Genomic DNA, 16,736 nt, shown 5'->3' with positions numbered 1-16,736 from the left:
TCCAAGTCCACAAAACACATGTAGACTGGTTGGGCGAACTCCCATGCACCCTCAAGGACCCTGCTAAGAGTATAGAGCTGGTCCAGTGTTCCACGGCCAGGACGAAAACCACACTGCTCTTCCTGAATCCGAGGTTCGACAATCCGACTGAAAAATCAACAATACAAAACTAAAAACGTACAATGTGACTGCATGAAGGTCTCATTTCTTATCTTCCAAGAATAAAACTTTTGAAAAAAAGTTAAAAGAATAAAAGTACTTAACTTGTCAGTCTAAAGAAGTTCCTGATTATTTGTTGTATAGTTGTTGTAATAGAAGTAGACATAAAAAAATACAAAGAAAAGAAAAAACAAAGTAAATTTACTGTTTTCAGGTTCAACAAATCCTGAAGATTTTAGAAAAATGCTGAGGAAAAGGTAACAATGTTTAAGCTAATAAAACACCAAATATTTCCATTTTAATTGAAACATAACAATGATTTGTTTACTTATTTATTTTTTTACTAATTCTGCAGTAAAGTAGAGAAAGCAAATGGAGATAACAATGAAAAGTTTTGGGATGCGATGCTAAATGCTGACAGAAGAGACTACGAGCGCATCTGTTCCGAGTACGAAGTCACAGACTTACAGCTGATTCTCAAAAAGCTTGAAGAGAAAAGAACAGCAAGAGCACAAAACAGGAACAAGGTACGAAAACTTACAGCTCCCACACAAGACGGATTGTTCTCTGTGAAATCAAATGCTGCCTGAAATAACTCTTTTTACGATAGATTTATATTTTTGCTAAGGCACAAATAAACCATGGAAATCCCTTTTACTGCAACATGTTATATTTTGCAAATCCAGCAACTATAGTTGTGTTGCACTTATGAGTGTTGATCCAAAATACCAAAAGTGTTTAGTCTTAGTTTGCATGACTCATTCACATTCTTTTGTCAAAACTACTGCAGATTTAACTAACTGGTTTTTAAATATCTGCAAACTTTGTGCTAGGTTTCAAAACTACAACATTAATGTAATGATTTAGAAATGCCAACCCTTATAATACATAAGTATTTTTTTAAATCTTTTTTTATCTCTCTGTACCTGTTCAGGATGGTGTCATTCCCTGTGATGTTGATGCAGAGGAACATGGCGTCAGGAGTGCTGGGAGGACAAATGGTAACAGAATTAATAGGCTGCTGCAAAATGACTCGGGGCTGCACTTGGGGGATGTTGAAGAAGTCAACCTACGCAACAGAGAGCTAAATCAAGCTGCTGCTGAAGAGGACCTACTACCTACAGAGTTCAAACGTAAGTTTAAAACAAAGAAACGAGCCTAAGTAAAAATAAATGTATTTATATATGGGTGTAGAATTTTGAAAAGCCTACAGCACCACTCACTTTTGCTCTTTATCCATGGCTGGTTCACAATAATACAGTCTAAACTTGTGAAATTAACATTTAGACACTTGTCTATCTATTTACAAGCTGGGACCACACCACAACTAAGTTACTTTAGGGTTAGTCAAAGTTAAGGAAGTGAGGATGAGAGTTTGACTCAATCTGAAGGTTGAGTCTCATCTGGAGAGTCTCATGGTTGGTGGCTAGGAAGAAACACTCAGAGTGGGGGTTCTGTCCCAGTGGGCAAATATCCTGGCCAGCTTAGGACCCCTCCAGATGGATAAGTGGACAAAGTAAGGGATGAAGGATGAAAGCAATGAGAAGATATGAAGTACTAGATTGGACTGCATGGTTATGCAGTCAACCTGAAAAAGGTTGTGATGAATGAAAGCATTAAAAAAGGATGAGGTGGAAAAGAGGGACAAAAGGGTTCAAACTGTGCTGAACGGGCGAACTGACTGTAAGAAGGCATGTCAGGGGATTAGAGGTGTGGTGAGGTGTTACCCAGATCTAAAACCCAGGGTAACATATTAACTTCTGTTATTCTTCTGGTTGTGTGTCAGTAAACATGCAGTAGTTGAAATGAAAGTAAAGGTGGCTGTGTTGAGTAGTTATGAGGTATAAGTATCGGCAGTGAAAAGCAGTTAGTAAAGTATGATCTGAGTTTGGAGAATCGAAGAGCAGAGCTAACTGTGTATTGAAAAACCTGTGTGTGATGTTATATTACTCATGTCCATTTCAAAAGTAGAAACTTGGCTGCTAAATATTTATTAAGCAATTTTGTTGTTCCGTTGTTCTCTATATGCAGTCAAAAAATATGCATTTTTTTGTCACTGTGCACATGGTTTTTATTGTCACACTGAAGAATTTAGCTCCAAGGCTTTGTAAGACAAAGTAGTTTTACAGTGTACATTAACTATATAGCTTTTTTAAAGCATCAAACTATTGAATCAAGAAAATTAGCTTATATTGATCTCTGATACACTGTTTTTTTATTGCTCTTTTTTTTTAATCTTCCTAAATTACTTGGCTCTTTTCCCCTGTATGATAGCACCACTTCCACAATATCTCTCATATCTGAAATAAATATAATTTTTTTTTCTCTAAAATAAATATAGTGTACAACTCAACAAGTATTTAGTTAAGAACTCTTGCCATTTATGAACTATACAATAAAATGATATTGTTCAAGTGATAATGCATGTATTACAGGAATTTAAGATTATTTTAAAAATAAAAATCTTTTTTTTTTTCCAGTCTCCAATGTAGATTTTGTTATAAAAATTCAAGAGATTAAAGCTGAAGAAAGAGATGATGCCCTTTTTGAGTGTGTTCTGACACACCCCCTACCTAAAATAACATGGATGAAAAAAGGCATTGCCCTGGAAGATGGGGAGAAATACAGCATAACCGTGTCTACAGACAGATTGATTCACAAGCTGTTGATTAAAGACTGCAGTAAAACAGACAAGGGGATCTATTCAGCAATAGCTGGTATCACATCCTGCAGTGCTTGGCTGGTGGTGGAAGGTAACTTTCCAAAAGTTTATACAACAATATTTTATTATCATGTACCAATGTGATCCTTTGGTAATGAGAAATGATTTTCATAAATGTGTAACATCTTGTATAATGCATTTTATACATTTTAAGCTAAGAAGAATCCTGCATCTGGTGGTACAAAGGCAGTTCGTAAAACTGCCCTGGCTGGTGGAGCACAAACTGACCTGGAAAAAGTGGCCAAAGAGCAGCAAATGAAAAACCAGCAGGAAATGGAAAAGATCTTAAAAGCTGTAAAAGCAAAACACGCAGCAGGAAAAACAAAAGAGGAAGTGTCATCACATAGTGGAGGAGACTTGAGGGAAAGTGAGAGAAAAGAGAAAGCCCAAAGCAAAAACTCAGAAGATGGCGCTGCAACAAACTTGGATGATCTGGAGTGTGTAATGGAAGAAGGGAAGCGACTGAAAGCAAGTGGCCTTAAGAACAAAAGACGCACCAAAGTAGGAGTGGGATTCAGCAAGGCAACAGGTAAACTCTACATTTCCACCACCAACATGCAAGGAGTTGCTAGTAGTTAGGAGCAGATTGGATGCACTTTTGTTGCATCCAGCTCCTGGTTGATTTCTGCCATGTTGGCAGGAAATGTGCTGTCATAGAACATTTTCTTGTTTTGATCACAGGTTGTGTCTGTCCAGAGTTCGGCGATGAATGTTCTGATGTAGACCAGCATCAAACGTTAAACACCAGTGAACATGACATGCCTGAGTCCAAAAGAAATACTAAAAACCTGGTAAAGTCTGTCAAAAAAAAGACAAAACCAAAGAAGGTTCATTGGAAAGACCATACATCAGGTAAGAAAGGAACGTAATGACAGCACTGATGTATGACACCCTGTTGATAAAGATTAAGTATATCTGTATATGAAACACAACACATTGGCAGATGAAACTAAATGTATTACAAATCCAATTTATTTTTGTCTGGGTTTCAGGATGAACATAACCAATAGGTATTTTAATTTTAATTTAAGACTAACCTTCGCATCCAAACAATAGGAAAAAAGTTTTAAATCCTCCAAGGTCATCAAATCATACCGAGCTCCGAGAACAATGACTATTTTACATAAACTTTAGTGCAGTTTGATTGAAAAACAAAACAATGAACTAATAAATTAGTTTAAACGTAATTGGCAAAATTGATAATGATACCTATAATAACAATGTTCCAGCCTCAAACTGTATGACAGAACAAAGAATATTACACCTAATCTACTTAATCTGAATCAAATCAGTTCTGACCCACTTATTTCTTAATAGATTAAGTATCTATATTAGTTCAATGAAATTCTATTCAGGATGTTTTTGTAACTATACTAATTTGGCTTGAATCTTAACAATTGAAGCAATGTCTTTTCCAAATATGGAAATAATTAGTGAGAATATTTTTAATTAAATAAAACAACAATGCAGTATCTTCAAAATCTATTGAAAACTTCCTGTGTGTTTTGCATAAATGTGCTCTGACACAGATCCAAATGAATCAGCAAGTGACAGTGAACCAAGTGACTCTGATGAGAACGAGGAATCGACCGACCAGAAGAAGCAACAAAGAAGCTCGAAACAAAGCAACAAGTCAAAGGAAGAACTCAGAGGTAAGAAACCGGGAATTGTACATGACTGCACTCAAGGGTTGTGTGGATTAAATGCCAAACAAGCTGAAGGTGGTAAACTCCATGACTCAAAACTTGACCACATTTTTTTCTAGTATAAGAGTAAGATTGAAATATCAATTATTAACTTATTATACAAGTTTATAATATAATGGATTTCATTTTGTTTTGGATGTTTTAAAGGGTGTGCAAGAATCATGTAATGTGGTTTAATTTATTATGCTCAACAAATATGCAACTTTTGGAAATAAAATTTAAATACACACACACTTGTACACAATGAACCTGTTGTATTTTAAATGAATGTGCTCTGACACAGATCCAAATGAATCAGCAAGTGACAGTGAACCAAGTGACTCTGATAAGAACGAGGAATCGACCGACCAGAAAAAACAACAAAGAAGCTCAAAGTGGAGCAAAAAGTCAAAGAAAGCAGCCGATGGTGAGAGATTATGAATGGAATCTTACTGGACCAAAATGTTATGTAGTTTGAATGCCACATAACTTGGAGATATGCTTAACAAAGCAAAATGTCATGTTCGGCGTTAACCTTCTGACCCACATGCAAAATCAACAAGACTGAGTGAGGTAAGGGTTTAATTTTATTTCTTTAAAGGCCGTGACAATTCTGCTTTTCCCTCTGGTAGCTTCGTTCAATCAGAAGTTCCTGGAATGAGAGTGGGGTTACTGGTGTCCTAGAATGAGGTTGTCAGTGAAGCAGAATGAAGTAGCTTACTTAGAATGGTTCTGGTAGAAGCATGGGGTAGTGTGTCCAGGGTCCTGTGTGGAGGATGGGTCGCGGAGATTCCTGAGACTGGGTGCCAGAGAATTGATGAAGCGGTGTGGGGGGAAGCAGCGGGCAGGCAGGCTTGCAGGTTCATCCACCGGAGGAAAAAACAATGGAACTTGATCCAGCTAGACAATCCAGAAGCGAACCTAAAGGCTGGCAAAGCACAGGGCTATGAGATCACTGGAAAATAACCGAAGAAACAAATCCAAAATCTCTAGTACAGTGAACTGCGAGAGACGGCTAGAGAGACTACCGGTGCACGTTAATCATCCAGCACTGAGTGGAGATTCTGCTGCTCCTTTATCCCCCAACACTGATGAGGCTGATGAGATCCACCTGTGTAGGCTGCCCAGGTTCCTCACCAAGATCCTTGCTGGAACAGATGCATCACTCATACTCACACTCACACACAGGAACCCTGACACAAAATCTTGCCATGTTTTTTTTTTCTTTTATATAAAGATACTTAAGTTGCCAATTGTGAGCTTATTAAACACGTTTATAAAACAATTGGCTTTGACTTTGTTATCAACAACTGGTAATACCAAAGTTGAATAATAAAGGTAGTATTAGTAATAATAAAAGACAAATAATGTTTGTGCGTGCACGTGTGTGTTTGTTTGTCTGTAGTGTTAGCAAAATAAGTCATGAACCACTAGACTGTGCCTATTCAAGAAGTGGCCCGTGGGCTGGAAATGATCCTTTTTAAAATGTCTTGGCCCCTATAAAGTTGTCAGAATCCAGAACTGAATATAATGATAAAACTATGCATGTCAGACCAACTTTTATACATTGAGTATCATTTTGAGTTAGTAGAAGTTTTTGACATGTGCAAAAGGCAAACAGAAGGCAACAGCAACACAAGAGTTAACACAAAAATGGGTCTAACTTAATTTTAAAGCCATTCAGCTAAAATTTATTGTGGTAGTCTCAGAGTCATCCTCAACACATGTACCAAGTGTTAACACATCGTGCAGTATCTTGTAATAATGACATAGCACTTAATGCTCTTACAAAACATCTACAACACTGTAATATCTGTCATATTATGATCTTGGTTTAAAACTTTGGAATAAAAGGCAGTAGGACAAATTCATTCCTTTAAGGAATGCTAGGCTGTTTAATTCAGAAGATGGAAATAATGAGTGGGAACATTTTCTCACAAAATTAAACAGCAATGCAGTGTCTTCAAGACTTATCCGAAAACCGCTGTGTGTTTTGCATAAATGTGCTCTGACAGATCTAAATGAATCAGCAAGTGACAGTGAACCAAGTGACTCTGACGAGAACGAGGAGTCGACTGACCAGAAAAAGCAGCAAAAAAGTTCAAAGTGGAGCAAAAAGTCAAAGAAAGCAGCCGATGGTAAGAGACCAGACATTTTACATTACTGGATCAACTTGAGTTTTTGCTCCATAAAGCAAAACTTTGCCACATTTTTTTTTCTTTTATAAAAAGAATATGAAATTGTCAATTGTGAACCTATTATAAAAGTTTAAAATAGGAGTTTCACTTTGTCTTGGATGTTTTTTAAGAAAGTTAGAATCAGAGTAAATAATACTAATATAATATTTCCGAGAGTGATTTGATACAAAACTCTTGCATTGTTTTAAAACTTGTAATAATGATGTGAATCAAAAGTGGTATCTGTGATTTCAAAAGGTGAAAATACATTTCACGATGACCACAGTGAGTGTGAAGAAGCTGGAGACGTGAATAACTCTTCCACCCGTACAAGACGCAAAAGACTAACCCCTCTGGTTAAGGATTTTGTGATTGGTGAGTAATAAATTAGCTGTTGAATCAAAGACTCCTGAAAACTGTTGCAACATTTTTTGCTACAAATAAAAATAAAATTAAGTCTTACTGACCCAATAATTTAAAAAAAAAAAATAATGCATTAAACATTTATTTATGTTATAAAATTGGTCAGTTCCATTGTTAAGTTTGTTACGTAACAAGAATGGTAGTTTCATTTTGTGAAGAATGGAAAAAAATATTATTTCAAGAGCAATTATTTCTGTTATTTCTTTTTAATGAAAACTCATCTATCCATAATTAACTTTTAAGGTTGTTTATCAATGTTCACTGTTATTATTGTATTTCTGCCACAGCAGGTTTGTGATTGTTTCCACTGATAGAGGTGCTATAAAAGCTAAATTGTCACAAATAGTCATCTACATTTGGTTTGGTCATGGTCAGCCTGGTATTTGACAAAAAATAAAATCCATTTACTGTTAGGATCGTAAAAACAAGACAGAAAATCTATCCCTCAATTAGAACAGAGAGAGGATATCAAATAATGTTTGTTCTGATGTTTGGCGTTTGTTTCCAGATCCAGGGGTTCAGTTTGTCTGTGGCTTGTCTGATGTCGATGCCATCATCAGTGAGATGGCTGAGTTAACTTGTAAGCTCAGCAGTGAGGACTGTGAGGGAGCCTGGTTCAGAGATGGCAAAAAGGTGAGTCACGAAGGTCAATAGTTGGCAATTGGTGTATATTATTTTGACCTAGAATGATTTTAGGACATGTCATACAGGTGTGTGAATGTATCACTGCACAAGTTGCTGGCCTGATTTGTTGTAAGTTGTAGATTTCCTTCTTGATGCTGACCTACTGGAACTTGTGTATATAACACAAACATGTCAATTTATAAGGGCTAAAACTGAGCATATGCAAAGAATCAAGAATCAGCTTCCAGCACTCCTGGGGAGAGAAACAGAAGGGATAAAAATCAGAGATGCACCAACTGCAGTTTTTTATGTCAATTCCTATTTCAGCTTTTTGCAAAGCTCTGACCTTCTGATTCCCACTTTGTCCAATTTGTTTCTCTCTAAGTCCTCCAAATGACAGCATACAGGACATTTTCTAAAATCTAACTGAATCATATTTTACCGTATGTTCATAATAAAGATTTACAAAAATATTTCACTTTTTTTTGTTTTTGCAAAAATGCATTATTTTACAGGTGCTCCTGTTTTCATCACTAAAACAGTTAAACTAAAATCCTATAGGTTACTGAATATAGGTTTTGCACAAATAGAATTTGACTTAAATATACAACAGCATATCTTCTTTAATAAAAGATTACATCTCATCAGTGTTTTTATCTCCTTTTCCCACAACTCAAGACATAAACATGCATCAGATAACACAACACTTTTTCCACATGCCCTCAGTTTAAAAGAAATGACAGCAGTCTCTAAATTATCAATTGGGAATGAGAAACCAGACTCTGGTTGTCTGTACAATTGTTAAATCATTAATTCATTTTATTTGAAGGGTACGTGCCTTGACTTATATTTGTCTTCACATTATAAGTCGTACAAAATAAGCTGGACTTAGGTGTCAGTCGTCTGCCTGGTGTTATAAAACCAGTCCATATGTTATAGAGTGGTAAAATGAGCAGCAGACATACAGTATCTTTACAGAAAATCTTTAATTTTATGTAACTCTCTCCATGTTTTGCATTTCCTCTAATTTTGTTTTTTTAACACCTTTACATGTAACAACATGTCACATGTGATGCATTACTCTGTTGTCCTCACATTTCAAAACAATCTCCACGGTGTCTGATAGCTACATTGGTCACAGCGCAAAGTATTACAATGCCAGAACAAGGGCTTTAAAATCATACAGCGACCGTGTTTCTCGTTGCAGATTTCCTTTCTAATATGCAGCTTAGCTTGTGAAAATATGATGTTGGATAAGAGCTGCGATGGGATGACAGTGATGCGTGCTACATGATAGGGCAACGATCAATGCTGTTAATTCTTGAGTGCCGAAAGGAAAAAAATGTGGCAATCATGGAAAAGACTGCAAGTTGTTGATAGTCCAGTACGGCTCTCTCCTCACAATTCCTTATTTTTCTACTTTGCTTTCAACCATGAATGATTATAGGTTAACAGGTCAAAAAAACAAGATTAGGTTTAGTTCTTTACAAAAATAAAAAGAAGCCTATTTATTACTTTTGGTTGGTATAGACGCTGCCATGCCAACCTTCAATTTGTAGCCATGAGTGATGTGTTTAAGACATACATTCTCACGGCAGGTTTATTCAGACTAGAATGCACATTTCTTTGTTATCTCTAAGGATGTTTTCAGCTTCAGTTTGTGCCTAATTACCAGATGTTTCAATTTTCTGAGTCTATGTGAGGCATCACAAACCAACCCGTTCTGACTTTTGCTGTGGTTCGGATTAAAAAAAATCTACCTTTGCATAATTGTGTTTGATTAACTTTGATTTGTTTGCCTTAATTCCCGCCAGATTTTCCCAGATGACAATTTCTTGATCACGAAAGATGGGCCAATCCATAAACTGGTGATAGTGAAGTGCATCGAAGAATACTCTGGAAAATATCGTTTTGAAGCAGATGGTCGGAAAACGGAGGCGATGGTCAACGTCAAAGGTTTAGGAATTTGTCAAGGAAGCACAAATGTTTCACATAATGCAAGAAATTGAACATTATCAGTAAAATGAAAGAAAGTAGCACAAAATCAAGTTGCAACCCACTACTTCAGTGCTGAAATGATTCTCATCCTATCATTATTTAGATCCTCCTCGGTTCGACTCTGAAGGACTCTGTGCTTTTACTGAGCCTCTGACAGTAAAAGTGGGGCATCACGCCATTTTCAAACTTCAATTTGTTGGCTACAAGCCAATAAAAATCCAGTGGTACAGAGACGGAGAGGAGCTCCAAGAAGACAACAACACAAAAATAGAGAAATCATCGAGTCACAGCCGCCTGCTCCTGAGCAGATGCCAGAGGAAAGACACTGGAGAGATCAAGATAAAGCTGAAGAATGATCACGGGTTTACTGAGGCGGTCTCACAGCTTATTGTACTCGGTGAGTGACTTACAACAAAGCAAAACCTGAACTGCAGGCATGTTTTTTACCCCCTCACTCACAGATTGACGAAATTAGGGCGACAGCTGTCAAATAGAGGAGCCAGCACAGCCCCTAAAGATCACAGGCAAAGATTATTCAGATTTTTTTCTGGCAAATTACCATGATGTGTGCAAACAGCACAGGAATTTGTAAAATTTGATTAAATAACATTTTTGGGAACTTTCCTCCATGTTTAATGTGGCAAAAAAACTACACAAATCAGAAACTGAGATCTATTCTCTTCTTCCAGCTTTGCCTGTATTGACAGTAGCTGCACAGTCTGTAAATACTGTCAGGAGCAGATTTTAAACTTCAATATTGTTATGACATTCCCAGTGCTTGCCTTACATGAACAACAGATACATTTACTGTAAATTAGGCATTATTCTGGTTTTCAAGTTTACAGTGCGGGATTTTCTTTATATTAGTATCAATTATGAGTCATAAAATTAACAATAAATTACTATTGCACTTCTATACATACTTAGTAGGTGTTTTATTCCCTCATGTGTAAGTATGTTTTCATAGTCTTTGAACATTTCAGACAAACCAACTCCACCCCTGGGTCCAGCAGAAGTGATGGAGAGCTCAGCGTCATGTATTGAGTTTAAGTGGCGGCCTCCAAAGGATGATGGAGGCTCACCGGTGACAAACTACATACTAGAGCGTCAGCAAGTGGGACGAAACACCTGGAAGAAAATAGGGGAACTTCCAGCCGTGCCCAAACATCGGGACACCGACGTGGACCGTGGACGAAAATATTGTTACCGCATCCGAGCTGTGACATCAGAGGGAACAAGTGAAGTGATGGAAACTGATGAAATGCAGGCTGGCAAGTTCGGTGAGGAAAACTGATAATGGTGCAACGTGTGTTTTTAAAACTAAACATAAAAAACTGAGTTCAAAGAACCAGATTTTCAGGTAATATTTTAAAAAATCAATTATTTTTAAGCTTTTTGAAGGATTTTCTGACTAGTCCTTGAACCTGACTATAACACCAGATTGTTCAGGTTGTGCTTAAAAAATGACTAAAGTGCAAACAATGGAAGATAAATAAAGTGACTTTAAAGAAAATAAAAATCTACAGCAGAAACAATGGAAAACACTGTATGATCAAATAAAATATGGGTGGTTTAAAATCTTCTCAAAATGCATCTACATATTTTCTTGATTGGTACAGTAAACAAAACAAATACAGGTACTATGAATGATTGATCTAATATTTTTTAATATAGATTGTAAAACTGTTATATTGGAGCCAGACATGTATTGAACAATCTATACAAACTCCCCAATACCACCTGAAGTTTGCATTCCTAGCATCTTATTTTTGTGAGTTTGGGCTCTGAAAACCTTTTACTATAAAGCATATCTCTGTTCTGAAAGTACTGCGTGTAAAAACTGCCTGCCTTTGTTTTATAAAAAGAAAACAAATTAAGTAAGTTTCTTTCCTGAGTTAAAAGTCTGATTTCTTGCAAAAAAAAAACATCAACATGAACGGCATCAACATGCAGATGGTTTCACTAAAATGTTAACCATTCTTCATTCCTCAGCTTTTCCAGGCCCTCCGGCACCTCCCAAGGTGGTCAGTGCTTTTAATGACTGCATAAACCTTTCATGGGTTTCACCGGCTAACTCCGGGGGGTCTCGCATTCTGGGCTACATTTTGGAGAAACGTAAAAAGGGGAGTAACCTCTGGACTGTTGTGAATGCCTCGGATGAGATAATAAAAGGTATGAATGTTTATCTGCGCTGCAGCCGAAGGTGATGTTTCGATGTGGAACCACACTGATGTTTTTCTCTTTTGTTGCCTCTGACACTTTTTCTAGAGAAGAAATATGCAGTGAAGGATGTTGTGGAAGGTATAGAATATGAGTTCAGAGTTTCTGCTATAAACCTCTCAGGAGCAGGGGAGTTTAGCAACCCTTCAGAGTTTGTATTCGCCCGGGATCCTAAAAGTAAGTAGAGCAGTCGGTCTTGTGCTGTAAGTAACAGACTGAACATAATGTATTAACGCATGTGTTTAGTAAAGTATGGAAATAATTATTTGTTTAATAAAACCCTTTTCAGAGCCTCCTGGTAAAGTAACGAGCCTAAAGGTGACAGAAACATCTTACACCAACATGGTCGTGACTTGGACTAAACCTGAGGACAAACCAGGCGAACAGGATGAAGCCAAAGGATATTTTGTTGAGATTCGGCAAGCAGATTGCACTGAGTGGTCCCGCTGTAACAGCACCCCCATCATCATGACTTCCTTTAACGTGAAAAGCCTTAAGTCCATGGACATGTACTGGGTGAGAGTCATTGCCATGAATGATGGAGGAGAAAGTGCCACCGAGGAGCTGCCCAGATACGTTCTGGCAATGCCTTTGCCTGGTACGTCAACATCTAGCAATAGTTTAAAGATATAGTTCAGATGTTTTAAGGTGGAGTTTGGCGAAAAGGTTGTTAATATTCAATATCGTACTTGTTGTAGAAGGCTCTTTGAACAACCTTAGTTCTGAGGTGTCTGTCAAGCTATGGTTGGTCTGAGTGGATCAGTTGCCTTCTTAAAACAACTTAAACCTCAAAAATTGAACAATGGATCACATGAAATCTGTCTTTTAAACCTTTATACCTCAGTCCGATTTACACAGATATTCCTACAGAAATGTTAAGATATTCCTGAAAGAAGCAACAGAATGGCTACAGCTAATTGCTGCTATTTCTGCTGGCAAATAATCATTGAATTTTATGTAAATAACCATGTATTACAAAACTGACAGTAATGTAAAGGTTTACAAAAGAGCGTTCACGTGAACTGCATTAAAATTTTTGAGTTTGGTCGTTGTTTTATTCAAATTGAATAAAATTTTATTTATAAAACATATTTCATGCATAAAGCAATCCAATGTGCTTTCCAAACAAGAATAAAATTAAAATTAAAAAAAATTTCAGTAGAAAAATATGACCATCAGAATTAAAAACGTGAATATGGTTAACTTTAATTTAAATATACAGTCATACAGGCATTTTCATGTACACAGAATCATGGAAGTGCTAGTACCACTGTATAATGTATTTTATATAATTTGGTGCAAGAATATTTAATGTTTATATACCAGTGAAAAGATTTTAACTTCGATTTTGCTTGCTTAGTGCAGAGACCTTAGAGCCGGTTTAAAATTTTCTAGTATTTGTGTAATATTACATAATATAATAGCTGTGGTTTGAAGGTTGTTTACAGCACATTTTGGGAGGATTGTAAAAAGGCCATTTAATTGACTGATGTGTACGAGAGGAAACATATAAACTGGTTAAAACCTTAAGGTAAACCACAAACAACACCCACTTTGGTCTCACACAGACTAGAGATTAGCTCATCAATCCACTCAAAACTAAGTTAAATTTTTCCAAACTGATTGTTCAAAAAGCTATCTACAGCAGGTGAGATATTAATTGTTCATAGCTTTTACACAGAACCCCACATCAAAAGTTCTGAACCATGAACTTAGCAGAGTCCTCATGACTTAGAGTAAATGGCAAAACTGTGTTGTTAAAACAAAATGTTCACATGATTTTCTGCTTTGGTAGAATACGACATATGCTTTTTACAGTATGTTTACTTTATAATGTAGTTTTGCTTATTTCTTTGTGAAGTTACATATAAAACAAAATAAATGTTGTTGTTTTGACTGATTCAGTGAGGCCAAAGTTCACAAACAAAAAGATGAAGAGTTTCATGGTGGTGAGGGCGGGTAACTCTGTGAGGATCACTGTAAACTTTGAGGTGAGATTCATACTTCATGCATGTGGTTATTACATTCTGAGACAGGCCTTGTTTTTGTTCAATCCTGATCATTTCTTATATTTCCTTACGCTTGTGTTACAGGCCTCTCCTCGGCCAGAGGTCACGTGGTTGAAAGACAACGTGCCCTTGACAAAGCGGGTAACGATCAGCAACTCAGACGGCTCATCTCAGCTGCTGATCCCGACCTCGGAGCGCTCGGATTCAGGCATCTACTCCATCTTGGTGAAAAATTTTGCCGGACAGGAAACATTCAGCACCGAGGTTAGGGTAACAGGTAAAACTAAACAGTCTTCTTTTACAACACAGAGCGTGGATGTCTTTAGATGGAGCTGCTGAAAATGTGAAATAGTAAAAAAACAGATGTTTCCAGATGATCCAAAGCCTCCTGGACCAGTAGAGCTGGAGGAAAGTGTGCCTGGTACTGTGACGGTGATCTGGAAACCTTCTCCTGACGAGAAGCGGGACGACCGTCTCCACTACACGGTGTCCAAACTGGACTCAACCAAACACACATGGATCACAGTGGCTGACAGGCTCTTCAATAACAAGTTTACAGTTTGCAATATAATGCAGGGAAGGGAGTATCACTTCCGGGTATACGCCAAAAATGACATGGGCATATCGGCACCCTCAGAGTCACCAACATGGGGCATGGAGAAGAAAAAAGGTATGTTTGTGCTCCTTAGACAGTCTTAAAGTCCTAATTAATCCATTTTACAAGCCAAAAAATAATAATTTGTCATCTCTTGCAGATAAATTTGTGATAAGTGAACCAACAAATAAAGACTGTGATTTGCGATGTGCGCCAGCTTTCATCGTTCCTCTGAAACTTCAGACCGCAACGGCAGGTTATGAATGCTTAATGAGCTGTGCTGTGAAGGGAAACCCCACACCGCGTATCACATGGTATCGAAATCATGTCAGTCTAAACACTGACACCAACTTTTACATCTCTAACGTCTTTGGAGTCTGCTCCTTGAAGATCCTCCGCGTGGGGCCCAAAGACATGGCGGAGTACACCGTCATCGCGGAGAACAGCCAAGGACGAGCCGAATGCTCCACAGTGCTAAACATCAGAGGTGAGAGGGGAACACGACTGCACTTACATCACAAGAAGGAGCAGAGATTGAGAGGAATTCATCTCTTTTTTTGTCTTTCTCCCATGCAGAGTGAAGAAACATGGCATCTTTGGTTAAAGGTTATTTATTTAATACAAGGCTTGTGATATTTGTCCTGCAGATGTTACACCACTCAATTTATTGGACAGCTGTTGAATTCAAATTACAATGGATAAAACTTTAAAACAACATATTCCTGTTGGCCTACACAAATCATTGCTTTCAATCAGGAAACACAAAAGCTGTGCTATTCTGTGGTGTCCTGCAAGTTGCCTTTGGTTTGTTTGTTTTGTTTTCCTGAAGTTGAGATGTACTCAGACCATATCGTATGAGCTTTTACATAAAAATTATGTATATATGACAGAAAATAAAGTTAAATAAAAGTTCTGATGCAAATTTTTGTTTTTAAATGTTTGACTTTGTTTGTCTAAATGCTGTTTACTACTTGTCTAAACCTTGTTTTTGCTTCACTGTTTGACAACATTTTGTGTATTACTTAATGTATATGACTGGTTTGTGAAAAACTATGAAATTTTGACCACACAAATGTGCCAATTTCTCTCTTCAAACATTTACTTAAAAGGTGCTTGTAGTATACATCTCTGTGGTTCTGTGTTGACATACAGTATGTGTTCATGTCCAGCTTTTAATCCAGCTTTGTGTGCGTACATTAGTGAGACTTTTCATTTTATATCCTCAAGATGTTGTCCAAAATTACCTGAAAAATGATGTCCAAAATTTCCACACTAACTACATCTGGGGCAACAAAAAAATAGATTAATTTTGAAAACTCAAGCATTACTACGGCGGTGTCAAGGTATACAAGAGGTTTAAAATTATAAACTTGGTCCAAGCCAAGGTCCATTGTCAGAAAATACCTTTGGGTCAATTCAAACCGGAGGTCACGGGAGGGTCAAGCAAAGTGATAGAGACTCAGTCTGTCACAGATTGGTGGACCAGCTTTAATACATTTAATATATTATCTTGGGAAAAATGTAAACAAGGCTCAGATTTGGCCAATGAGCCTAAATTTAGTCACATGCACTTTTAGATCTTAGTACATATTTGTACATCATTACATTACCCAAACAAATATTTAAATTCCACCTGAAATTCTTTTTTTTTTCTTACTTCTTGATTTCATGAATCAACTTCCGGTTTGGGGCTGACCTCACTCCACTGTGTCACCTCAGTTACTGCATGACATGTTATTTTACTCATATAGCTTACAGGTAAATATATAAGCACTCCAAGTTTTTTTTAATGACTTTCAGGCCAGAAAAATGCGGCTTTTAATTTATGCTGTCCTAAATTACCTGATGTCCCACTGCAGATTTACTGCGCAGAAAAATAATGGATATATTATAAACAACACTTTGAGTTGCTCTATTTTTATGAAATATGAACTCATAGCAAGAAGTTGTGGGCCAAATTATTTGATGCTGTTATAAAAAAGAGTAACAAATACAAACTGAAGGCTAAAATAATAAATAGCTGTTGTTATTTTTATGTTTTGCGCTATTCCTTTTGAATATGAACAACGTAATAAGTAGGGTCTGATATGACAAAACTAATTCTCATTCAGTGTACTTATTCTA

The 16,736-nt window shown here is 37.0% G+C and overlaps 1 protein-coding gene across 2 annotated transcripts in view; it reads left to right on the top strand.

Moving 5' to 3' along the window:
- Positions 1-16,032, top strand: part of LOC108231961 (immunoglobulin-like and fibronectin type III domain-containing protein 1) — a 24,564-nt gene extending 8,532 nt beyond the window's left edge. Inside the window, exons 7-28 of one of the 2 annotated variants that reach the window (XM_025004441.2) lie at positions 374-416; positions 515-686; positions 1,094-1,292; positions 2,640-2,912; positions 3,036-3,410; positions 3,563-3,733; positions 4,411-4,533; positions 4,871-4,993; positions 6,582-6,704; positions 7,002-7,118; positions 7,675-7,799; positions 9,605-9,746; positions 9,892-10,185; positions 10,772-11,068; positions 11,781-11,960; positions 12,057-12,185; positions 12,298-12,606; positions 13,914-13,999; positions 14,102-14,294; positions 14,391-14,687; positions 14,773-15,099; positions 15,189-16,032. In XM_025004441.2, the coding sequence (XP_024860209.1) occupies positions 374-416; positions 515-686; positions 1,094-1,292; positions 2,640-2,912; positions 3,036-3,410; positions 3,563-3,733; positions 4,411-4,533; positions 4,871-4,993; positions 6,582-6,704; positions 7,002-7,118; positions 7,675-7,799; positions 9,605-9,746; positions 9,892-10,185; positions 10,772-11,068; positions 11,781-11,960; positions 12,057-12,185; positions 12,298-12,606; positions 13,914-13,999; positions 14,102-14,294; positions 14,391-14,687; positions 14,773-15,099; positions 15,189-15,193 (4,103 nt within the window). In that variant the 3' untranslated portion in view covers positions 15,194-16,032. The remainder of the gene's footprint in view (positions 1-373; positions 417-514; positions 687-1,093; positions 1,293-2,639; positions 2,913-3,035; positions 3,411-3,562; positions 3,734-4,410; positions 4,534-4,870; positions 4,994-6,581; positions 6,705-7,001; positions 7,119-7,674; positions 7,800-9,604; positions 9,747-9,891; positions 10,186-10,771; positions 11,069-11,780; positions 11,961-12,056; positions 12,186-12,297; positions 12,607-13,913; positions 14,000-14,101; positions 14,295-14,390; positions 14,688-14,772; positions 15,100-15,188) is intronic. The other variant, XM_025004442.2, reaches the window with a different exon arrangement.
- Positions 16,033-16,736: the final 704 nt, after the last annotated feature.

The sequence above is a fragment of the Kryptolebias marmoratus genome, linkage group LG8 (assembly GCF_001649575.2).
Source record: "Kryptolebias marmoratus isolate JLee-2015 linkage group LG8, ASM164957v2, whole genome shotgun sequence".
In the NCBI taxonomy this organism is placed as follows: domain Eukaryota; kingdom Metazoa; phylum Chordata; class Actinopteri; order Cyprinodontiformes; family Rivulidae; genus Kryptolebias; species Kryptolebias marmoratus.
The sequence above is the reverse complement of the archived record's forward strand: the minus strand, read 5'-3'. Positions and strand labels throughout refer to the sequence as shown.